The sequence below is a fragment of the Girardinichthys multiradiatus genome, chromosome 13 (genome assembly GCF_021462225.1).
Source record: "Girardinichthys multiradiatus isolate DD_20200921_A chromosome 13, DD_fGirMul_XY1, whole genome shotgun sequence".
In the NCBI taxonomy this organism is placed as follows: domain Eukaryota; kingdom Metazoa; phylum Chordata; class Actinopteri; order Cyprinodontiformes; family Goodeidae; genus Girardinichthys; species Girardinichthys multiradiatus.
Window position 1 is genome coordinate 39,238,570 of NC_061806.1, and position 26,432 is coordinate 39,265,001.

Sequence of the window (26,432 nt, forward strand, 5' to 3'; positions counted from 1 at the left end):
CTCTTCCATCATAATGACTTCCAACTTATCTCCATTCATGTGAAAACAGTGGCTTTATGGGACAGATGATGTGTAGAAATCAACCTAAAAATCCTCTTCAGTCAAACCTTCCTTCTAGTTTGGCCTCTTAAGAACCTTTTAAAGTGGATGCCAACATTTTCAGCTTCTCTGGGAAAAGTTCATGGTCCATTTAGTAAAGCAACATTTTGCCTACACACAGGTCAACCTCAGATCTGAATATATTTACATCAGAGCTGCACGGTGGTGCAGTTTGTAGCACTGTTGCCTTGCAGCAAGAAGGTCCTGGGTTATACTCCCGGCCGAGGGTCTTTCTGCATGGAGTTTGTATGTTCTCCCCGTGCTTGCATGGGTTCTCACCGGGTACTCCAGCTTCTTCCCACGGTCCAAAAAACATGACTGTTAGGTTAACAGATTAGGGTTGTGTGTGCATGGTTGTTTGTCCTGTGTTGCCCTGTGATGGACTGACGACCTGTCCAGGATGTACCCTGCTGCTCGCCTGTGGACTGCTGGAGATAGGCATAAGCGGAAATAACCAGAATAAGCGGTATAGAAGATGAAGGATTGATTATTTACATCAAGCTAAGGTTTGCTGCACAGGAGAAGCCCATTCGTCCACATGGCCATGAAACCATGCAAAGAAAGGTTCAAATTAGACACCAGAACCACCAAAGTTTCCACACAAAGGAACAGTCTCTTTCTTCTGACCTTTACTGCAGAAACCAATTCCAGCAGCTTGCATCGTCCATTCACTTAAAGAGCTTGTGACCGTGGGTTGGACTCGTACATCGACCAGTAAATCGAACTCGAACAGCTTTGAACCATGAGGGTACAATGCAACAAATTCAGCTGATTAGAAAAAATGGTTTATTTCCCTCTTTAACTTTTAAGATGCAATTCCCTCAAATTTATTTAGCCTTTTAATTTCCACACAATATCTTTTTTTTAAACCCATGTCAGGATTATCTTCATCTGCATGCAGAAATGTCTTCATATTCAATTGCTGTTTATGAGTTTTTTGCTGGTTTCGATTCCTCCACAAGTACAGGTCCTTCTCAAAATATAAGCATATTGTGATAAAGTTAATTATTTTCCATAATGTCATGATGAAAATTTAACATTCATATATTTTAGATTCATGGCACACTAACTGAAATGTTTCAGGTCTTTTATTGTCTTAATACGGATGATTTTGGCCTACAGCTCATGAAAACCCAAAATTCCTATCTCACAAAATTAGCATATCATTAAAAGGGTCTCTAAACGAGCTATGAACCTAATCATCTGAATCAACGAGTTAACTCTAAACACCTGCAAAAGATTCCTGAGGCCTTTAAAACTCCCAGCCTGGTTCATCACTCAAAACCCCAATCATGGGTAAGACTGCCGACCTGACTGCTGTCCAGAAGGCCACTATTGACACCCTCAAGCATGAGGGTAAGACACAGAAAGAAATTTCTGTACGAATAGGCTGTTCCCAGAGTGCTGTATCAAGGCACCTCAGTGGGAAGTCTGTGGGAAGGAAAAAGTGTGGCAGAAAACGCTGCACAACGAGAAGAGGTGACCGGACCCTGAGGAAGATTGTGGAGAAGGGCCGATTCCAGACCTTGGGGGACCTGCGGAAGCAGTGGACTGAGTCTGGAGTAGAAACATCCAGAGCCACCGTGCACAGGCGTGTGCAGGAAATGGGCTACAGGTGCCGCATTCCCCAGGTCAAGCCACTTTTGAACCAGAAACAGTGGCAGAAGCGCCTGACCTGGGCTACAGAGAAGCAGCACTGGACTGTTGCTCAGTGGTCCAAAGTACTTTTTTTGGATGAAAGCAAATTCTGCATGTCATTCGGAAATCAAGGTGCCAGAGTCTGGAGGAAGACTGGGGAGAAGGAAATGCCAAAATGCCAGAAGTCCAGTGTCAAGTACCCACAGTCAGTGATGGTCTGGGGTGCCGTGTCAGCTGGTGGTGTTGGTCCACTGTGTTTTATCAAGGGCAGGGTCAATGCAGCTAGCTATCAGGAGATTTTGGAGCACTTCATGCTTCCATCTGCTGAAAAGCTTTATGGAGATGAAGATTTCATTTTTCAGCACGACCTGACACCTGCTCACAGTGCCAAAACCACTGGTAAATGGTTTACTGACCATGGTATCACTGTGCTCAATTGGCCTGCCAACTCTCCTGACCTGAACCCCATAGAGAATCTGTGGAATATTGTGAAGAGAACGTTGAGAGACTCAAGACCCAACACTCTGGATGAGCTAAAGGCCGCTATCGAAGCATCCTGGGCCTCCATAAGACCTCAGCAGTGCCACAGGCTGATTGCCTCCATGCCACGCCGCATTGAAGCAGTCATTTCTGCCAAAGGATTCCCGACCAAGTATTGAGTGCATAACTGTACATGATTATTTGAAGGTTGATGTTTTTTGTATTAAAAACACTTTTCTTTTATTGGTCGGATGAAATATGCTAATTTTGTGAGATAGGAATTTTGGGTTTTCATGAGCTGTATGCCAAAATCATCCGTATTAAGACAATAAAAGACCTGAAATATTTCAGTTAGTGTGCAATGAATCTAAAATATATGAATGTTAAATTGTCATCATTACATTATGGAAAATAATGAACTTAATCACAATATGCTTATATTTTGAGAAGGACCTGTATAACAACATTTTAGGATTTTAGCTGAAATTTAAAAAAGATAGTTCTGCAAAATGACTGCATTTACACTCCCCAGCCTTTCCAAACTCAACCACTGGAGTCAGCCACATCCTCCAACATCGTGCACCAACGTTAGTGAAGGCATCGGAGCAAAACTAGTGTATGACAGCAGTCGTGTTGGTTCTAATGGCGCACCACCGCTACACTTCACACCAACTCCCCACTCAGCTCTGTGACTACCTCCCTCTGTGGCTCAGTGACATTATTGTGGACCGATTTAATCTACCTTTTAAATTGTTCCTCAAAAACACAAAGCGGTGAAAATGTCCAGATCCCATCCTAAAAGTTTGGGAAGAAGAACCCGGAGAGAACCCATGCATGGGTCAGAACATGCACACTCCATTCAATGCAAATTTGTTGTTTTCCTTAACAACAATTTTACAACTAAAAGTTTTAGTATCACATTTTGTATGTCAATCAAGCTACTGAGCAAGACACTGAAAAGACTTTTTACTTGCTTTTTTGTTCTGTATTTTGTCTTTAAAGGGTTCCTAACCAAACTAAACCATTAAGGCTTGGCTTGTATTTTCCCATACTTTCATTTTTTGTGCATTTCTGTCTCCACCTGTGTTTCACTGAGTGAATAAAATATTTGTCTCACACTCTTAACCTCTGACCTGTTTTATACTCGCCTGGCATTTTCTCTGAAACTCTGCGGGTCAGTAGATCAGTCTTCTCAGGCAGCCACGTTAAGCACCTCTCCACCCACTTTATTTTTCGACATTTAGTCACACAATCAGTGAACTTTGTCTCTGTTCACTTTCCAAAAAAAATAAAGCCTGAAAGTCTGAGATTTTTGAACACAGTGACTGAATCAGTCATTGTGTGGATTTGTAAATGTCAGAGATGCTTTGAAAGTCAGCTTCCAGGGAGATACTGAAGAGCTTCCGGTCTGCACTCCCGTTTGGCATTTGAAGTAAAGGTAGTTGGAACCGGGACGTCTGACAGTTTATATAGATGAATATGAAAATAAAGACACCCCATCAAACATTTATTTCTTTGTTAAGAAATTAATTAGGTCTAATGCATTTTTATCTGTGGAAAAGAAAATTATTTAATTGCACTTAAAGAACAAAAGTGCTTTCTATTGCTAGCCTTATCTCTTTGATTGAAATAACTTCACTGAGACGGTTCTTGTAGCCTCTACCAGCCTCTGATATCAGTCAAAGGAAAGTATGCCTGACTAATATCTTTCAGTTGTAAGATGTTTTTGGGGTTTCTTGCATGTACCGCCCGGTTCAAGTCACCCCACAGCAAGTCACCAGCACAGACTCTGGACTCTGGACACGGCCAAGGAATTTGTAATTCCTTAATTCTCAGGTAGTATTTGGTGGATTTACTGGTATGTTTTGTGTTATTGTCAGGTTCCAGGGTCCAGTTCTGCTTCACCTTTCATTTTTAGAGATGGTCTCACATTTTCATCAAGCACCCCCTGATACACAGTAGATTTAATGGTGGATTTAATTATGGTCCTGCAGCAGCAAAGCATCAGCAAATCATGAGTCTTCCACCTCCATGCTGCACAGTTGGAACAAGGTTCTGTACCCGGAATGTTGTATTTGGTTTAAAACATATCCTTTCTTCTAGAGTCCAAATAACAACATTTTAGGCATCCGTCTTCCAAAGAATAGAAGTACAGATTTTGAAATCTGGACAGATTGTTTATTCCATACATAGTGTACAAATCTCTGACTAAAGCAGAGGAGTTAAGCATCTTAGTGTCTCCTTCATGAGTGACGGTATGCATGAGATCGATGGTTTGGAGGCGTTCTCAAACTTTCCTTTCAAACGTCTCAATGTGATTTCTAGGTAAGATCAAAGGTCCAAAACAACTAGTGATGAAAAAAACCTCATTTGCTTACAATTTACTGTGACCCTAAGCTGCTCTAATTTTTCAACTTATTCACTTTTCATGTTTTATTGAGTTCTTTACTAGCAGAAATACACAATATAAATAAACATAAGGCACAACAAGACAATTTACAGACACCCAGAGAAAGAATACAAAACAACCTTGTGTGTAAAATGGTTCAGTCTGACTACAATGAGCTGTTTACACCTCAGGCCAGTTAAAATGATTTCTGATTAAACAACTTTCTTTTAGACCCTACTAAAAATCCACCTGTCATCTCTGTACTTCTGTAAAACACAGCGCTGTGAAAAGTATTTGCAGCCTTACGCATTTAGTCTAATATTGTTTTTTGTTGCACCTACATTTTTTAGGTTTATTAGACAAACTTTGACACAAAATAAACCTGAATAAAATCAAAATATATTTTCAAATGATGGTTTTATTTACTATGAGAAAAAAAAAAAAAGGTATGGAAACCAGCCTGGCCGACTATGAAAAAGTATTTGCCCCCTAAATCTCATAACTAGTTATGTCACCCTTCGGTGCAACAACTGGCATTTTACGTCACTGTGGAGGAATTTTTGTCCTCTCTTCTTAGCAGATTTTTTTTTTAAACTCAGGCTTTTTAGGGATTAAATGCCTCTTTAAGGTCTTGTCACAGCATCTAATTTGGATTTATGTCTAGACTTTGACTAGGCCATGCCAAAATCATTCATTTTGCTTTCTTATTATTTGTTTTTGAGGTTATTCAGAGGTTGTCCAGCTGCATAACCCAAGTGTAATGGAGCTTAAGGTCATGAACTTAGACTTTGTGTTGTTTTTGGTCCGCAGTGGTTTTCACTGTCAATCTAAATTATTTTTACCCAGTCCCCTCCTGTTAAATCACCAAAAATGTAATATAACTGAGCCAAGTATTCAAAAGGGCAAAGAACTACAAGGACAAAATAACCAACACCTAGTTGTAATGATGCCTGACAGTTAAATGACATGACAAGAAAGGAATGCTGGTAACATTGTACACTGCTGCATCATGTGAAAAACGCTTATCAAACATCAGATTATGTCCAGGTCTGCTGAACACATAATAGTATGTAACAACCAGCAATGCATTTTTTTTTATTCTATACTGAAGGAAAACTTTAAAGCTTTGAACTAAAGAAATGTTCTAAATAATGCAAACATGTTCAACATAAGATCTGAAGTCAAGAATGCCGTAATTTTGGGGGTTTAGACATCTGCAGTGATTCTAAAATTTCTGCACTCACAGATAGCATAATGCAAGCATTTGCAGAGTTTCTGTGTGGTACAGCAATAACTAAAAAGTGAAGTTTTTTCTGTGTTTATATAAGGACGATAGGGAGGGAGAGAGACCATGGGAATAGTAGTTTCAAACAGGAAGAAATTATACGATTTAATCATTTGAAAGGAAATCTGGAGGTTATACAAAGAAAGGATCAGAGAGCAAAGTCACTCATGAACGTGAGCTGAGAACAAACTGGTTATTATTTGCCTTTCTAGGAAAAACATTATGTTGTCTGCAAGTTAAATTCAGAAAGAAATGTCTTAACGTTTTAAATTGGACATTGAACTTCTAGAATGATGTTGTTAAATAACTACCTAGAAATATTTCTATACACACACCTACATACTACAGTCAAAGCTGTTATTATTGGTATTTGATTCCAATTTACTGAAACATTTTAAGTAGAAACAGACAATTTACTGGGATTACAGTGCTGCCCCCTGCTGGTGGAAGGAAGGGCAATAATTTGAGAAATTCGTCAGGGGATTAAAAACATATTGAGTTTGTTGTTTCTGTCAGGACACCACGTTACAGACGTTTCATCTTAGCTCCTGCTGGATGTAACTCTAAGCTGCCATGATACTATCTTTTTGCGTTCAGATTGGTAATTCCACCTGAAACTGTAGACTTTATTGGAGATTTTTAAGAAAAGATTTATTCAGTCGACTGAGGATGTTTATCTGTATTGTACTGAATCAGCTTATAACTGGGAAGACGGTAGGAATATATTGTAAGAAAATGCGATGGAGCTGTTGCTCATGCATAGAGATTTCTGCAAGCGGGAGCAATTTTCTCTTCATTTCCTCCACAGTCACGCACCATCCCTGATCTCCCTTTCTGCTGGCTGCATACTTGGACTGAATATAAATAAAAAGCCACAGCGGTGCAACATAATTCAAACAGGAAACCTTCATTTTTCTGAGGTAATGCACTTTGTGCCTGCTCATTAGATTACAGGATAAACGATTCACTGCGAGACAGGGAAGATTGTCACCTAGTCCTTCCATGAAGAGACAAAGGAAATGGCATCAGAGCTGTTTATTATTACATTTCTGTCATTTTTGGGAGCAAACGAGTTTATTAAACTCTTCTCAGAAAATCGCAGACTTTATTCCATCTGCATTACGTCTCATCACCACAAGATGGCAAACTTACTTCTCCATATTCACTTCAAATACATCACTCCAGAACTGTAGGCTTTGCTCATTATTATCCAAGCATCATCTTGATGAATTAAACTGCAATTCAAGAAACTTAACTCTCATTCCTCCTTTCTGTCCTCGTCATGCAGGGCTAAACTTCTAATAACTCACACTGGACAGGAGGTATTCAAACATAAAATGATTAAAAACAAAGTTTATTAAACATCTGTCAAGGTGGAGTAATGGGCCTGGACTGTCTGAACTGTATCTCATCAATTTCTGCGATATACAGACTAACTGAGCTGAAGGTTATTTTAAAACTACAGTACTGTGATTTAAATTCTGTCTACACTTCACACTAAATGTTCTCTGTTGGTCACAGGTGCTGCAACACCTACTTTCTTGCAAAATTATCACTTAAAGTCTGTTAAAAAAAAAGATTATGAGGGTGTTGAACTGGTTTAAATATCTAAATACAAGTTTTACTAATCAACCTTTGATCATTAACTAATGAAAGGCTTTAATCTAAAACTGATCTGGTCAAAGCTCTCCCGGAGGTGGGAGTTGAATACATCCCTGGCCGAGGGCTCCGCCAGACGTTCCCAGCAGACCCTCACTATGCGTTTGGGCCTGCCAAGTCTGTCCGGCTTTCTCCTCCTCCAGCGGATCCAACTCACCACCAGGTGGTGATCAGTGGACAGCTCAGCCCCTCTCTTCACCCGAGTGTCCAAAACATGCGACCCAAGGTCTGATGATACGACAACAAAGTCGATCATCGACCTCCTGCCTAGGGTGTTCTGGTGCCAAGTGCACTGATGGACACCCTTATGTTTGAACATGGTGTTCGTTATGGACAATCCGTGACTAGCACAGAAGTCCAGTAACAAAACACCACTCAGATTCAGATCGGGGAGGCCATTCCTCCCGATCACGCCTCTCCAGGTGTCACTGTCGTTTCCCACGTGGGCATTGAAGTCCCCCAGCAGAATAATGGAGTCCCCGGGAGGGGCACTATCCAGCACTCCCGACAGGGACGCCAAGAAGGCCGGGTACTCTGCACTACCACTCGGCCCATAGGCCGAGACGACAGTCAGAGACTTCTCCCCAACCCGAAGGCGCTGGGATACGACCCTCTCATCCACTGGGGTAAACCCCAACACAAGATGGCTGAGCTGGGGGGCAACAAGCAAACCAATACCAGCCCGCCGCCTCTCCCCGTGGGCCACTCCAGAGTAGAAGAGAGTCCAACCCCTCTCAAGGAAATGGGTTCCAGAGCCCACGCTGTGCGTGGAGGCGAGCCCGACTATTTCTAGTTGATATCTCTCGACCTCCCGCACAAGCTTAGGCTCCTTCCCCCCCAGCGAGGTGACATTCCACGTCCCTAGAGCCAGCCTAAGCATCCGGGGATTGGGCCGCTGAAGTCTCCACCTTTGTCCACCAGCCAATCCTCTTTGCACCGGTCCCTCACGGTTCCCCCTGCAGGTGGTGGGCTCACTGGGGGATGGCCTTGAATCTCTCGTTCGGGCTAGGCCCGGCCGGGTCCCGCGAGGAGCAACCCGGCCACCAGGCACTCTCCGGCGAGTCCCTACCCCAGGCCTGGCTCCAGGGTGGGACCCCGGCTCCGCCGTACCGGGCGAAGTCACGTGCCTCGATATTTTCGTCCTCATGAGGGATTCTTTAAAGAATCTGTTCCACTTTTAATTTCCTCATTATCACTGAAAAGCACAGTGGAGGGCAATAATTCTGTTTCTGCCCCTTCACAAATTGATTCTTTTGTTCATAGTGTTTCTTCATCATTGCGTGATGCATTAGACAATGCAGCCCCCTTGAAAAAGAAGGTAATTATTCATAGGAGGCTAGCTCCTTGGTTTAATTCAGAGCTGCGTACTTTAAAGCACAATGTTAGAAAATTGGAGAGAAAATGGCGCTCTACACACCTAGAGGATTCCTACTTAATCTGGAAAAATAGCCTACTGTTGTATAAAAAGACACTTCACCAAGCTAGAACAGCTTATTTCTCATCATTAATAGAAGAGAACAAGAATAATCCTAGGTTTCTCTTTAGTACAGTTGCTAAACTTACACAGAGTCATAGCACTGTTGAGCCATCCATTCCCTTAGCTCTCAGCAGTCATGACTTTACGGGATTCATTTTAAATAAAATCGATTCTATTAAAAATAAAATCTTTGACATACTCCTGAAGATGATTACTTCATCCTCAGCAAGTGAGACAACATTGGAAATAACTGTAGAACCTGATTTGTGTTTGGACTGTTTTGATCCTGTGGAGCTTCCTGAGTTATCAGAAATATTAGCTTCATCTAAACCTTCAACTTGTATGTTAGACCCAATCCCAACCAAATTATTTAAGGAAGTGTTCCCTCTGATTACCAGCCCCATTTTAGATATAATTAATCTATCTTTAGTAAATGGATATGTACCACAGGCTTTTAAGTCAGCTGTAATTAAACCTTTACTTAAGAAACCTTCGCTTGATCGAGATGACTTGAAAAATTACAGACCTATATCCAATCTTCCATTCTTATCTAAAATTCTTGAGAAAATAGTTGCTAATCAAATGTGTGAGCATTTACACAGCAATGACCTGTTTGAAGAGTTTCAGTCAGGTTTCAGAGCTCATCATAGCACTGAAACAGCTCTGCTGAAAGTCACTAATGATATTCTTATGGCATCAGATAATGGACTTGTGTCTGTTCTGGTTCTGTTAGATCTCAGTGCTGCATTTGATCCAGTCGACCATAATATTCTCTTAAAAAGGCTGGAATATGTTGTAGGGATCAGGGGAACAGCGCTAGGCTGGTTTAAATCTAATCTAAACAGACTCCAGTTTGTTTATGTAAATGATAAATCATCTTTAAACTCCAGGGTTAATTGTGGAGTACCACAGGGTTCAGTACTTGGGCCAATTCTCTTTACTATATATATGCTTCCAATAGGTGAAATTATCAGGCAGCATAGGATACATTTTCACTGTTGCACTGATGATACTCAGCTTTACTTATCCATAAATCCTGATGAACCCAACCAGTTAGATAGACTACAAGCATGTCTTGAAGATATAAAAACTTGGATGACTTTAAATTGTTTGCTTCTAAATTCAGACAAGACAGAAGTTGTCGTCTTTGGACCGGAGTCTTTAAAAAAGAAACTGCTTAGTCAATCCCTTAACCTGGATGGCATTAAATTGACCTCCAGTAATAAAGTAAAAAACCATGGTGTTATTTTTGACCAGGACATGTCATTTAAATCCCATATTAAACAGGTTTCTAGGATTTATTTCTTTAACCTCCGGAACATTACCAAAATTAGAAATATCCTGTCCAGGAGAGATGCTGAAAAACTAGTCCATGCATTTGTTACTTCAAGGCTGGACTATTGTAATTCTTTACTATCAGGATGTCCACAAAATGCAGTTAAAAGCCTTCAGCTGATTCAAAATGCTGCAGCAAGAGTTCTGATAAAAATTAAAAAGAGAGATCATATTTGTCCTATTTTAGCTTCCCTTCATTGGCTCCCTGTTAAATCCAGAATAGAATTTAAAATTCTCCTCCTCACATATAAAGCCCTTAATGATCTAGCTCCATCATACATCAGAGATCTGATTGTTCCATATGTTCCTAACAGAGCACTTCGTTCTCAGACTGCAGGTTTACTGGTGGTTCCTAGAGTCTCTAGAAGTAGAATGGGAGGCAGATCCTTTAGTTATCAGGCTCCTCTCCTGTGGAACCAGCTCCCAGTTTTAGTTCGTGAGGCAGACACCCTGTCTACTTTTAAGGCTAGGCTTAAAACTTTCCTTTTTGATAAAGCTTATAGTTAGAGTGGCTTAGTTTATCAGAGAGGGAGCCTTCCTCCCTCCCTGTTGTTTGGAGTAAGGGGGAGTCAGGTTTAGCCTAAACCGGCTCAGTTATGGTTGAGGTGCAAACACACCCTCCATTTCTGCTACCTGTATGACCCCTTCTCTTTTCCACTGGTTATAATCAGTCTGACAGAGAGAGGTATCACAATCCTTGTGGTTTTTAGTATAACAATGACCATCAGTGGGACCCTTTGTGGGGTTCCTTGAGACGACATTGTTGTAAATAAGCGCCGTTTAACTAAATAATCTGAACTGAAACTATCTGTGTAGTTATGCTGCTATAGGCTTAGGCTGCTGGAGGACATAACGACCACTTTCACCCTCTTCGCTACATTCTCACACTACTCTCCAATTTTGCATTATTTGCTGTTATTTCAGCTTTTAACTTTATGTTCTCTCTTCTCTTCCTAGAAGCTACACCTGGCCTGACTCTGTGTCTACCTGTTAAACCTTTCTGGAGAGGGGAATTGTCCGAGCTTCTGCTGGCAACAACTTAATGCTCACCCTCTACCGATGATCCACATAGCCCTGTCTTTTAGTGTTTAACCCTTTCTCTCTCCTAGACATGGAAATTGACTGAGCTTAACTGTAACAAACTATGTGCTCTCTTTCAGACTCTAACCTTGAAAACTGGCTCAGAGTTTATCTGTTCTTTCTTTCTAGGTGAAACGACTAAAGGAACTACATCCATTAACATTGACTTTTCCTTCCCATAGAAAGTACTCCTGGATCAGTGCTTCTGTGTTCTTTTTGTGTCTCTGCTCTGTTCTCTCAAACCTCCAGTCGGTCGTGGCAGATGGCCGCTCACACTGAGCCTGGTTCTGGTTCTGCTGGAGGTTTCTTCCTGTTAAAAGGGAGTTTTTCCTCTCCACTGTCGCTACATGCATGCTCAGTATGAGGGATTGCTGCAAAGTCAACGCCAGTGACTGTCCACTGTCTCTACATGCTCATCCAGGAGGAGGGAATGCTGCAAGTCACTGACTGGATGCAATCTGCTGGGTTTCCTTAGATAGAAAAACGTTTTATCCAATTTGAATAAATAACTGAATCTGACTGCACTGTTCAATGGTTAGGATTAATTGGAATGTATGTACCTGACTGTTGTGAAGTGCCTTGAGACAACATGTGTTGTGAATTGGCGCTATATAAATAAAACTGAATTGAATTGTATTGTCTGACCTTCTGCATGAGTCAACGTCTTCAGGTCTGAGTGTCGCTAATGAAATCGAACCAAAGAATGTGGTCAATCACAAGAAATTCACAATTTAACAAGGTGGTAATTATACTGGCAAACAAGGCCAGGAGGGCCAGGCTGTTTTGGAAAACTTTTTATCCCTTAATTAAATTATCTTATAAACAGAATTTATTAAAATAGATTTCTGAACCAATTCGAGTTTTTAGTTAAACATTTTTTTATTTAATCTCTGTGCTCATCAGCAAAAAAAGCACTTCAAATATCAAATATAAATTGTAATACTTTATTGAGGCCTTGATTTCAGTTAAAACCACCTTCATTGTGCCACTCAGAACAAGGGGGCTGTTGTCCAATTATGAGCAACAAAAGACCAGGTCCTGGTAGGTGTCCATTAATTTTCTGCTCGAATGTCTGAACCATGCGGATAGGCTGTGCTTTTGTGTCCAGCAAACATGGAAGTCATGTCATTTATTTCAATAATTTAAATGATCACATCTCATTCTTCTATTTCTATATTCCTATTTATTTATTTAAGTGCTGTCTCTGTGGAAAATTGTTATTTAGATTTTTGCAAGAACTGCTAAGCTCTACACCTCATTTGCAGTAAATATGTTAACTTTATTCATATAACAACTTTCACAAATAAAAACCACAAAAGGGTTCACAAGACAGTATAAACATCAAAACTAAAACAAAATTAAGGCATGATTAAAGAGACACTATTAAAAAGACTAAATTATGTCATGTTGAAACTGCAATAAATCACAACTCTGGATTTTTCAGCACATCGATCATTGATTAAACTAAACATTTACAGAGGAAAGTATTAGTCAGCTTATTCACATAAGGCTTGATTTTTTCAGACATGTTTTAAAAATGTGAAGCTCTTTTGTATGTTGATAGTTGTGAGGTTTTTATAGGGAGTAAAAGGAGGACATCAATACCTTGCCTTCTTAGCTTTCCACAACATGACACAGTCACCTGTCACTGTTTTCTGATAGCAGCACAGGGGGGTCCAGACTGTCTGACAGCCCATTTCTGCTGCAGACAGTCAGGAAGAAATCAGTAAAGACCTCCTGGGATCAGCTCAGTCCCACCTCTATACTGTGTGACCCACTTATCTGACAGCAGCTCTGCTAAAACCTCCATAGCAGATGAGTACTTCTCTCACTGGGCATCAAATATAAACACAAGAGATGGAAATAAATCCTTTCCTCCTTAATACTGTCAGGCTTGTTCAACTGGAGCATTTTGAGTCTGAAAAGGAGGCTTTATGTTATAATTTAGGCAGGAAGATCATCTTGTTCTTAAAAAGCTAAAGACTCCAGCTTTGCAAACATTTATAGCCTACGTTTAAAGATCTGGACATAAAACTTTAAAGCAAGCAACAGGGTAAGATTCTTCTCATACAATATTAGTATTTCGTATCGTAATTTAGTCCAGAATAAAAGCTTTAACTTGTAATGTTCAACCTACAATAAAAATGCAAACAGCACAATGACCTTCAGAGTGGTGGTGAATTTCTAGTAGACGTATGTAAATACTGAAATTCTGATCTCAGTGCAGTGAAGCATATTAAGTATGCAGCTATTAAAAGACTAAAAGCTAAGACATTAGTTTGGCTCCAAGGAAGAACTTATTACACTGCTGTTTCATCACACCTAGAAACATAATAAAGAAAATGTCTTATCTGAATAAAAGGTTATCTAAACATGAAACTAATGCCCAATAAAAAAAATTATCCCTGATGTTGGATTCACCTACCTGTGGTTTTATTGTTGTGGCTGATTTTTGTTATGTATCACCAAGTCTTTTGCATGAGTTGGTTTCTGTCACACATGTTGAATCAGGATTTGTGACAAACAACTGCAGCTCAGCGTTAAAAAAGAAAATCTGTTGGATTTGGGGGAACTTTAAGAAGAACAATGTTAAACCAGCTCAATGGTGATGAACTTTACACAAGGAACAAGGTCACAAGAGGTCCAAGTCACATGGATGGATGGATGAATGGATGGATTTTAGATTATATTACAGAAACTGACCTCTGCTGCCGTGTTTCCACTCTGTAAATATACTATTGAAATTTTATAGGCCAAAAAAGTAAAGACATTCATCACTTCCTACAGATGAGATGTCTTGCTCAGTTTGAATTTCAAAAATGATAGAAAAAATTACTTCCTTGTTTTCACAGAAGGTAATACGGCAGCAGCATCAGACACGACAAGTCCACACCAAGATGACAGCCTAAATTCGGAAGTGAGAAAATGAAAGTGGGACATCATGACTCTCACCTCCGCACCATGGGACAGACTCCTTTTCCTGAGTCCCAGGCAGGGCTCGGCTGATTGTAGAGGAGTCAGACCTCCGTTCTTCAGATGCTCGCCTGACGGAGACTTTGGTACAGTCCACACAGGAACACCATCTGCAACAAAACAGACGGCCAAGCAGCGTCAACGCCTGCTGTCGGCTTTTAGATCACAAAAGCAGGTCAGAAATTGAATGCTGTTTTTTTCTTTTTTTAATCGATGGAATCGTAGAGACAACACAGAAAATTTATATCACTATCTTCCATTTACATCTGACATTCAATATTAAAAGGTGTGGGATGACTGATGGAGCTGAGACACCAGGAAATTAGGTGCAAAATAGTTTGTTTATTTTTAGATATTAGATTGACTTCGTTCCACGTTCAAGCTTTTTACTATGACTCGACAGGACAACTGGAATTTAGATTTTAGCCCAGCAATAATAGGATGTCTAGCGCCTCACAAACATATAGCTCTTAAACTTCTTTATCGTTTTTCACATTACAAACAAAAACTTTTTTGTAATAGACCAATTGATAATTGGTGCATAAAGGTGAAAGAGAGAGAAAAGGACATAATGTTTTTCTCTCTGTTTACCAAGACAAATCCTAAAAATACACTCTGCATATGCAGCCCCCATAACTCTGATGTCACTAAATAAATTCCAGTTAGAGGTCAATCATTAAACAGAGATCAACTGTTTGTTTAATCTCAGTATAAATCTAGCTCTTCCGTGAAGGTCTCAGAGGTTTTTTAGAGAATATTAGTGAACATACATCTTCATGAAACCACAGAACATAGCAAACAGGTTACAGAAAAACCTGATGGGAAGTTTAATCATACAACAATATACTAAGCATTGAACATCTCACAGAGCACTGTTCAGTCTATCATCTCAAACTGTTCAGTCCATCATCTCAAACTGGAAGGAGTATGGACAAACCTACCAAGACAGGACCCAAACACATGCTGAACAAGGAGAGCATTAATCTCCTCTAGAGGAGCTTCAGGGATCTGCAACTCAGGTGAGATAAGCCATGGCTGGACAAATACTAGTTTTGCACTTCAGAAGTCTGATCTTATTAAATTGTGACACGGAGAGAGCCATTGTTGACAGAAAGCTAGAAGAAGTCCCAGTTAAAGTTTGCAAATAGCCATGTAAGGGACAGGGTAACATGGGAAAAGGTGCTCTGAGTAGAAGAGACCAAAACTGAACATAATGTGGTGAGGAAAACCAACGCTGCACGTAACAGTGAAAACACCATCCCTCAGTAAAACATACTGGTGGTAGCATCATGTTGTGGGAAAGATGGTCAGAGTTTATGGGAAGATGTATGGAGCTAACCTCAGGGCAATCTTGGTAAAAAAAAACAACAAAAAACTGTTGCAAAGGAAATTGGGGCAAAAGTTCACCTTCCAACAGAAAAACAACCCTAAGCATACAACCAGAGTTACATACCCATGTGTACATACAATGGCCTTCTCAAAGTCTATATCAGAATGAAGTTGAGCATCCATAGCACTATTAGAAAATGTTGCTCTTCACAACTGTTCTGGGTCAACTCTGACTGAGATCAAGGTATTTTGCAAAATTCTTTATCTGCAAAGTATTGACTCAGGGAGACTTGTAAAGAAATACACACCACACTTTTCAGATTTTGTTTGTGAATCTAGCCGTTTGTGCTTGTAACATGACAAAATGTGAAAAAGTTCGGGGGTTTTGAAACATTTTGCGAGACTGCAATTCATTCTATAAAGCTGGGTTTTTTACCTTAAGGCAACACAGAAGTGTGACTAAAACAGAAGCAAAATTTGAAAATATTTCAGAGTAAATTATCCTATTCCTTTAAGAATTATAACAGGATAATTTTAGAAAGTTCTGAGGCAAATATCTGAAATGAAATCACAGCAGATTTAAAAGCATGTTGAAAAAGCTTGTCTTTGAGAAAAAGCTTCATGGGATATTTGTGGAAGCAGCGGTGCACAGCAGCAGCAGAATCTACTTGCTCTGAAGCAATGGGATTTTAAAAATCAGATGGCCTTTAAATCGTCATAGGATGGAAACAAAGAAGCCTGCATCAACACTGGAAAACACCAATAGTAAAAGAAAATGTGAACCCAAACAGAAACTCTATTTAAAAAAGATAAATGGAAACTATTTATTTATATCATGTATGAAGAAATCACAAAAACAACACTTTTGTATTCAGTAATTTGATATACTCCATTCTGTGTTTAGAATATTTTCCCAGTTTCCTGTGTCATTGCTTGCTTATATTCATAATAGTTTTGGGTCAGCTGCACCATAGCAGTCACCTCTCACAGCATTGTTTGTTTGGTGCATGTTCTGAATTTCAGCTATAATTGCTTGTGCATTGCAGGCACACACAGTACACATAATTAAAAAAACCTGGGTTGCACCTAGTCCTCTGTTGAAGGACCTACCAATGCGATAGACATGGTGCATTTAAATGACATGTACTTCGTGGTTCTGCGTCAGTAGACCGGTTCCGGGACCGTAACGTAGCTCTCTATATTTGTTACTGTGGATGTGTGTTATTTGCTTAGCGCATTGGTAGAGTAAGACCAACTCTGAAGGTAGTGTGAAGCGTGGTTAAAATGCAAGAACTTAACATTGCTTTTATTTTCCTGATTGCATTTTTGGGAGGAATACACTTACACACAAACTTAAAAAATTTAGCACTAAAACAAAACAAAAAAGTTTTGTCTATTATGGGAATTAAAAAATTGTCTTTGCAAAATGGTTAAGGTGTGCCCCCTTGAACCGCAACCTCTGTGTAGTTTCACTTATTCACATGAAAATTGGTTCATACCAGCCACTTCGTTAACTACATCTTGCTAGTACCGGGTTGGACCCTCTTATGGCTTCAAAACTGCCTTAATTCTTCATGGCACAGATTAAACATCATGGCATAGATTAAACAATGGTCCGAAACGTTCCTGAAAGATTTTAGCATCCCACAGCTGCTGCACATTAAGTGGCTGCACATCCCCAACGTGAGTCCACTTACTCGGGTATGTACAAGTAACAAGTATTGTCTTCAAGCAGGTGAGGAATTCAAATGGCATCAAGGAGAAAACACAGAAACTTTCATACCAACAGTGTGGCAGCTGAAACTAGTCTCATTAGACCAGGCAACATTGTTTTCAATCTGTTATTGGGCTATTTTGAGGGGGATGTGGGAATTGTAGGCTCAGTTTTCTGTTATCAGCAGACAGAAGTGGCACTTGTAGTGTTCTGCTGCTATAGCCCAACTGCTTCCAGTTTCCACATGCTCTGCGTTCAGAGAGATCTGCATATCTTGGTTTTAACACACCCTCCATTTCTGCTACCTGTATGACCCCTTCTCTTTTCCAATGGTTATAATTAGTCTGACAGAAAGAGGTGTCCCAATCCTTGTGGTTTTTAGTATAACAATGACCATCAGTGGGACCCTTTGTGGGGTTCCTTTTGACGACATTGTTGTAAATAAGCGCCGTTTACCTAAATAATCTGAACTGAAACTATCTGTGTAGTTATGCTGCTATAGGCTTAGGCTGCTGGAGGACATAACGACCACTTTCACCCTCTTCGCTACATTCTCACACTACTCTCCAATTTTTCATTGTTTGCTGTTATTTCAGCTTTTAACCTTGTTCTCTCTTTTCTCTTCCTAGAAGCTACACCTGGCCTGGCTCTGTGTCTGCCTGTGACACCTTTCTGGAGAGGGGAATCATCCGAGCTTCTGCTGACAACAACTTAATGCTCACCCTCTACCGATGATCCACATAGCCCTGTCTTTCAGTGTTTAACCCTTTCTCTCTTCTAGACATGGCTACTGACTGAGCTTCTACTGTGACTAACTCTATGTGCTCTCTTTCAGACACTTTACTATATATATGCTTCCAATAGGTGAAATTATCAGGCAGCATAGGATAAATTTTCACTGTTACGCTGATGATACTCAGCTTTACTAATTCATAAATCCTGATGAGCCCAACCAGTTAGATAGACTACAAGCATGTCTTGAAGATATAAAAACTTGGATGACTTTAAATTGTTTGCTTCTAAATTCAGAGAAGACAGAAGTTGTCGCCTTTGGACCGGAGTCTTTAAAAATGAAACTGCTTAGTCAATCACTTAACCTGGATGGCATTACATTGACCTCCAGTAATAAAGTAAAAAACCTTGGTGTTATTTTTGACCAGGACATGTCATTTAAATCCTATATTAAACAGGTTTCTAGGATTTATTTCTTTAACCTCCGGAACATTACCAAAATTAGAAATATCCTGTCCAGGAGAGATGCTGAAAAACTAGTCCATGCATTTGTTACTTCAAGGCTGGACTATTGTAATTCTTTACTATCAGGATGTCCACAAAATGACGTCCAAGCGTCTGCTGGCAACAACTTAATGCTCACCCTCTACCGATGATCCACATGGCCCTGTCTTTTAGTGTTTAACCCTTTCTCTCTCCTAGACATGGCTACTGACTGAGCTTCTACTGTAACAAACTATGTGCTCTTTTTCAGACTCTAACCTTGAAAACTGGCTCAGAGTTTATCTGTTCTTTCTTTCTAGGTGAAACGACTAAAGGAGCTACATCCATTAACATTTACTTTTCCTTCCCATAGAAAGTACTCCTGGATCAGTGCTTCTGTGTTCTTTTTGTGTCTCTGCTCTGTTCTCTCAAACCTCCAGTCGGTCGTGGCAGATGGCCGCTCACACTGAGCCTGGTTCTGGTTCTGCTGGAGGTTTCTTCCTGTTAAAAGGGAGTTTTTCCTCTCCACTGTCGCTACATGCATGCTCAGTATGAGGGATTGCTGCAAAGTCAACGCCAGTGACTGTCCACTGTCTCTACATGCTGATCCAGGAGGAGTGAATGCTGCAAGTCACTGACTGGATGCAATCTGCTGGGTTTCCTTAGATAGAAAAACTTTTTATCCAATTTGAATAAAAAGCTAACTCCGACTGCACTGTTCAATTGTTAGGATTAATAGGAATGTATGTACCTGACTGTTGTGAAGTGCCTTGAGACAACATGTGTTGTGAATTGGCGCTATATAAATAAACTGAATTGAATTGAACAAGTAGCTATTTGAGCTACTGTGGCCTTTCTATCATCTCAAAGTATTCTGACCTCTGACATTAACAAGGCTTTATCATTCAGACAATTGCCATTCGCTCCGTTAGCCCAAGAAAAGGCTGTGTGTTACAATCCCAGTGGAGCAGCAGTTCACTCAGACAAGCCCATCTGTCACCAACAAGCCTGCTATGTTCAGAGTCACTTAAATCCCCTCTTTTCCCCACTGATTTTAAGTTTGAACTTCACCAAGTCATCTTCACCATGTCTAGATGTCTAAAGGTATCTCAACAGCAATCGAACTGGTGTACCTAAGTGGGTGGCGAATGCATGGAGGACTGTCCAACATGAGTGAAAACTCATGTTGGACAAGTCTGCAATTTTAAGGGTTTTTGTTATTCCCACATATGGCATTTTAATAAACTACTCCAAGAGATTTTGACATATTAGCTTCAAACTTGCTCCTTCTACTCTTAAGACATTGAAGATTAAAAGTTGTTAAAAACTTAGCTTTTTGGTAGATGGGAAGGCTGGAGCTCAAACTTTGATTTCTAGCCATGAAGAAGAAGTTTTTATCTTATTTTATTTTTGCATTGTTTCGTTTCATTGTGTTTTTATTGTATTCGATTTTCTTGCTGCACAATCTGATATGCACCTTTTTATTTTGCTATTATTGTTGTTACCTTCTGCAGTGTTGTTTTTAGGCATCTTTATACTCTTACAAGAGGGCTATTTTTTTGTGGGTTCAATGACACTTCCATAACAAGGAAAAACTCCCATTAAAATTCAATCACCAGCTGTAACTTGCTTACAACAGAAAGCCTACATTTGATGGACATTTTGGTGAAAGTCCACAATAATCTGTTTTAAGATTCTTCAATTTACATCTGACTTAAATATAATCTAAACATTTCTCATTTTATTGCTTGGAAGTCACATCACAGGATTAGATTTCATTTCTGAGCCCTTTTCAGATCCATGTGAAAGCTTTAATGCATCATGTGGCCCCTCTTCTGATATCCGTCAGTGCAAACCTAATGATGTTGACACATGCTAGTGAGCCTTCGTCTATCAGCTGATGGTTCAACTAAAAGGGAACCTGAAAAGTGGTTATGGTCAGTCTGACAGAGAGGTATCCCAATCGTTGTGGTTTTTAGTATAACAATGACCATCAGTGGGCTCTAGATGGACAAACTGTACCTTTAAGGCTAGGCTTAAAACTTTCCTTTTTGATAAAGCTTATAGTTAAAGTGGCTTAAGTTATCCTGAGCTATCTCTGTAGTTATGCTGCTATAGGCTTAGGCTGCTGGAGGACATAATGACCACTTTCACCCTCTTTACTACATTCTCACACTACTCTCCAATTTTGCATTATTTGCTGTTATTTCAGCTTTTAACCTTGTTCTCTCTTTTCTCTTCCTAGAAGCTACACCTGGCCTGACTCTGTGTCTACCTGTGACACCTTTCTGGAGAGGGGCATCGTCCGAGCTTCTGCTGGCAACAACTTAATGCTCACCCTCTACAGATGATCCACATAGCCCTGTCTTTTAGTGTTTAACCCTTTTTCTCTCCTAGACATGGCTACTGACTGAGCTTCTACTGTGACTAACTCTATGTGCTCTCTTTCAGACTCTAACCTTGAAAACTGGCTCAGAGTTTATCTGTTCTTTCTTTCTAGGTGAAACGACTAAAGGAGCTACATCAATTAACATTGACTTTTCCTTCCCATAAAAAGGACTCCTGGATCAGTGCTTCTTTGTTCTCTTTGTGTCTCTGCTCTGTTCTCTCAAACCCCCAGTTGGTCGTGGCAGATGGCCGCTCATACTGAGCCTGGTTCGGCTGGAGGTTTCTTCCTGTTAAAAGGGAGTTTTTCCTCTCCACTGTCGCTACATGCATGTTTAGTATGAGGGATTGCTGCAATGTCATCGCCAGTGACTGTCCACTGTCTCTACATGCTCATCCAGGAGGAGGGAATGCTGCAAGTCACTGACTGGATGCAATCTGCTGGGTTTCCTTAGACAGAAAAACTTTTTATCCAATTTGAATAAATAACTGAATCTGACTGAACTGTTCAATTGTTAGGATTAATTGGAATGTATGAACCTGACTGTTGTGAAGTGCCTTGAGACAACATGTGTTGTGAATTGGCGCTATATAAATAAACTTAATTGAATTGAAGTGTGAGCAAGCTGCCTATAATGATCCTGCAGTAAAGTCAAAGGAAGGCGTTAACTGAATGCCGTGCAGGTATACATATACACGTATATATATATATATATATATATATATATATATATATATATATATATATATATATATATATATATATATATATATATAGGTGATGGGTCAGACAAAGAATGGTTCAAGAACCCCTCATGAAGAACAAAATATCGAGGCACGTGACGTCGCCCGGTACAGCGGAGCCGGGGTCCCACCCTGGAGCCAGGCCTGGGATCGGGACTCATCGGAGAGTGCCTGGTGGCCTGGTGCCCTCGCGGGACCCGGCCGGGCCTAGCCCGAACGAGAGATTCAAGGCCATCCCCCAGTGAGCCCACCACCTGCAGGGGGAACCGTGAGGGACCGGTGCAAAGAGGATTGGGTGGCGGACGAAGGTGGAGACCTCAGCGGCCCGATCCCCGGATGCTTAGGCTGGCTCTAGGGACGTGGAATGTCACCTCGCTGGGGGGGAAGGAGCCTGAGCTTGTGCGGGAGGTCGAGAGATATCGACTAGAAATAGTCGGGCTCGCCTCCACGCACAGTGTGGGCTCTGGAACCCATCTCCTTGAGAGGGGTTGGACTCTCTTCTACTCTGGAGTGGCCCACGGGGAGAGGCGGCGGGCTGGTGTTGGTTTGCTTGTTGTCCCCCAGCTCAGCCGTCTCGTGTTGGGGTTTACCCCAGTGGATGAGAGGGTTGTATCCCTGCGCCTTCGGGTTGGGGAGAGGTCTCTGACTATCATTTCAGCCTACGGGCCGAGTGGTAGTGCAGAGTACCCTGCCTTCTTGGCGTCCCTGTCGGGGGTGCTGGATAGTGCCCCTCCCGGGGACTCCATTATTCTGCTGGGGGACTACAACGCCCACGTGGGGAACGACAGTGACACCTGGAGAGGCGTGATCGGGAGGAATGGCCTCCCCGATCTGAATCCGAGTGGTGTTTTGTTATTGGACTTCTGTGCTAGTCACGGATTGTCCATAACGAACACCATGTTCAAACATAAGGGTGTCCATCAGTGCACTTGGCACCAGGACACCCTAGGCAGGAGGTCGATGATCGACTTTGTTGTCGTATCATCAGACCTTCGGCCGCATGTTTCGGACACTCGGGTGAAGAGAGGGGCTGAGCTGTCCACTGATCATCACCTGGTGGTGAGTTGGATCCGCTGGAGGAGGAGAAAGCCAGACAGACTTGGCAGGCCCAAGCGCCTAGTGAGGGTCTGCTGGGAACGCCTGGCGGAGCCCTCGGCCAGGGATGTATTCAACTCCCACCTCCGGGAGAGCTTCGACCAGATCCCGGGGGATGTTGGAGACATAGAGTCCGAGTGGACCATGTTCTCTGCATCTATTGTCGATGCTGCTGCCCATAGCAGCGGCCGTAAGGTCTGCGGTGCCTGTCGTGGCGGCAATCCCAGAACCTGGTGGCGGACACCGGCAGTAAGGGATGCTGTTAAGCTGAAGAAGGAGTCCTATCGGCTGTGGTTGGCTTGTGGGACTCCTGAGGCGGCTGACGGGTACCGTGAGGCCAAGCGTGCTGCGGCCCGGGCTGTGGCAGAGGCAAAAACTCGGGCCTGGGAAGAGTTCGGTGAGGCCATGGAGAAGGACTACCGGTTGGCCTCAAAGCAATTCTGGCAAACCGTCCGGCGCCTCAGGAGGGGGAAGCAGTGCTTTGCCAACACTGTTTATAGTGGGGGCAGGAGACTGCTGACCTCGACTGAGGACATTATCGGGCGGTGGAAGGAGTACTTCGAGGATCTCCTCAATCCTGCCATCACGCATTCCGTGGTGGAAACAGAGGCTGGGGACTCGGGGTCGGACTCTTTCATCACCCAGGCTGAAGTCACCGAGGTGGTTAAAAAGCTCCGCGGTGGCAAGGCTTCGGGGGTGGATGAGATCCACCCTGAGTACCTCAAGTGTCTGGATATTGTAGGGCTGTCATGGTTGACACGCCTCTTCAACATTGCGTGGCGGTCGGGGACAGTGCCTCTGGACTGGCAGACTGGGGTGGTGGTCCCCCTTTATAAGACGGGGGACCGGAGGGTGTGTTCCAACTACAGGGGGATCACACTCCTCAGCCTCCCTGGTAAGGCCTACGCCAGGGTATTGGAGAGGAGAGTCCGACCGATAGTCGAACCTCGGCTTCAGGAGGAACAGTGTGGTTTTGGTCCCAGCCGTGGAACACTGGACCAGCTCTATACCCTCTGCAGGGTGCTCGAGGGTTCATGGGAGTTTGCCCAACCGGTTCACATGTGTTTTGTGGACCTGGAGAAGGCATTCGACTGTGTCCCTCGTGATGCCCTGTGGGGGGTGCTCCAGGAGTATGGAATCGGGGGCCCTTTATTAGGGGCCATCCGGTCCCTGTACGAGCGGAGCAGGAGTTTGGTCCGCATTGCCGGCACTAAGTCGGACCTGTTCCCAGTGCATGTTGGACTCCGGCAGGGCTGCCCTTTGTCGCCGGTCCTGTTCATAACTTTTATGGACAGGATTTCTAGACGCAGCCAAGGGCCGGAGGGGGTCTGGTTTGGGGACCAGTGGATTTCGTCTCTTCTTTTTGCGGATGACGTGGTCCTGCTGGCCCCCTCTAGCCAAGACCTACAGCATGCGCTGTGGCGGTTCGCAGCCGAGTGTGAAGCGGCTGGGATGAGGATCAGCTCCTCCAAGTCCGAGGCCATGGTACTCGACCGGAAAAGGGTGGCTTGTCCTCTTCAGGTTGGAGGGGAGTTCCTGCCTCAAGTGGAGGAGTTTAAGTATCTTGGGGTCTTGTTTACGAGTGAGGGAAGAATGGAGCGGGAGATCGACAGACGGATCGGTGCGGCTGCCACAGTAATGGGGGCGCTGTGCCGGTCCATTGTGGTGAAGAGAGAGCTGAGCCGAAAAGCAAAGCTCTCAATTTACTGGTCGGTCTACGTTCCTACCCTCACCTATGGCCATGAACTTTGGGTCATGACCGAAAGAATGAGATCACGGATACAAGCGGCTGAAATGAGATTCCTCCGTAGGGTGGCCGGGCACTCCCTTAGAGATAGGGTGAGGAGCTCGGCCATCCGGGAGGAGCTCGGAGTAGAGCCGCTGCTCCTCCACATCGAGAGGAGCCAGTTGAGGTGGCTCGGGCATCTATACCGGATGCCTCCTGGACGCCTTCCTCGGGAGGTGTTCCAGGCACGTCCCACCGGGAGGAGGCCCAGGGGACGGCCCAGGACACGCTGGAGGGACTACGTCTCTCGGCTCGCCTGGGAACGCCTTGGGCTCCCCCTGGAGGAGCTGGAGGAGGTGTCTGGAGAGAGGGACGTCTGGGCGTCTCTGCTGAGTCAGCTGCCCCCGCGACCTGGTCCTGGATAAGCGGAAGACGACGAACGAACGATATATATATATATATATATATATATATACACACACACACACACACATATATATATATATATATATATATATATATACACACACAGTGGGGAGAACAAGTATTTGATACACTGCCGATTTTGCAGGTTTTCCCTTTTGCAAAGCTTGTAGAAGCCTTTCATTTTTATCATAGGTACTCTTCAAAGGTGAATGATGGAATCTTAGACAAAAATCTAGAAAATCACATTGTGTGATTTTTAAGTAATTAATTTAAAGTTTTTAAGTCGTTTATATAAAAAGGCACCTATCCACACAGTCAATCAAACAAACTCCAACCTCTGCAAGGACCAGAGAGCTGTGTGAGGACATCAGGGAAGAAATAGTAGACCTGCACAAGGCTGGGATGGGCTACAGGAAAATAGCCAAGCGGCTTGGTAGGAAGGCAGTGTATCAAATGTTCTCCCCACAGCATTTCTACACTCAACTTGATTTTTTCCATACTTATCCAAACCTGAAAATTAAAGTAAATTCCAGACTTTTCAAGACGGCGTAGGACCCCTGTGTAAAACACAGGGACTTTCTGAACTCTGGAGATGTCCAGGTTTCATTGCAAGTTTTTCAACAAATTCAATACATCTTGTTGGTGTTTGTTATATTCCATGTCCTCGTTGTTTCCTCTTCTGTTAAATGTTAGATTGAAACCAACAATACCATCTTATTATTAGACACGCACGAAAAAATATGTAATACATGGACTGGTCAAACATGGACTAGAATATTCTATACTGATTACAGATTCTTTAAAGCACAGTTTGTCAGTCGTGAAACCTTTACTCGGTCTTGTGAATTTATGAATTTTTGGTAGGAAGATTTTTCATCAGTTTAATTGATATCAAAGATAACACATTTTGATTGGGACACTGTAAGTCACACTGAAGCAGCAAAGTAGAGTTAAATGATAAGCAGGAGCTATCCAATGTTATTTTTGGATAGAGGCATGCAAGTATATGAAAAGCCTAACAAATGAAACAATGCAATGAAACTGTCATGCATTAAATCTCTCCAGTTGTTTCATCTTCCATTTCTGGCCCATGACTTCAGTTCAGAGTTTGTTATCCTATACCTATAAGGTTTATTCTTGTTATATTACTAAGAAAACTTTTATTAAGATGAATTCTCCTTTGAGTTGTTCAGGCTAAAGCAGATTTCCTTTATGGATTTTCATTTCCTTAAAGGAAAATGCTGAGTGTTGGTGAAAGAGGGTGGGAGGTGTGGCATCAAACTCTTTTTAGCATTGCCAGAAGGAAAAGAGAAGGGATCCAAAAGGGCTAGAGGGAGCAGCAAAGATCCTTCACTACATTACCTTAAGATCTGCTCTTTGGTT

The 26,432-nt window shown here is 42.2% G+C and overlaps 1 protein-coding gene across 1 annotated transcript in view; it reads right to left on the reverse strand.

The window, feature by feature from the left end:
• LOC124879942 (oxysterol-binding protein-related protein 10) overlaps positions 1 to 26,432 on the reverse strand; it is a 140,692-nt gene that overhangs the window by 30,953 nt on the left and 83,307 nt on the right. Inside the window, exon 7 of the mRNA XM_047384804.1 lies at positions 14,395 to 14,525. Coding sequence (XP_047240760.1) covers positions 14,395 to 14,525 — 131 coding nt within the window. The remainder of the gene's footprint in view (positions 1 to 14,394; positions 14,526 to 26,432) is intronic.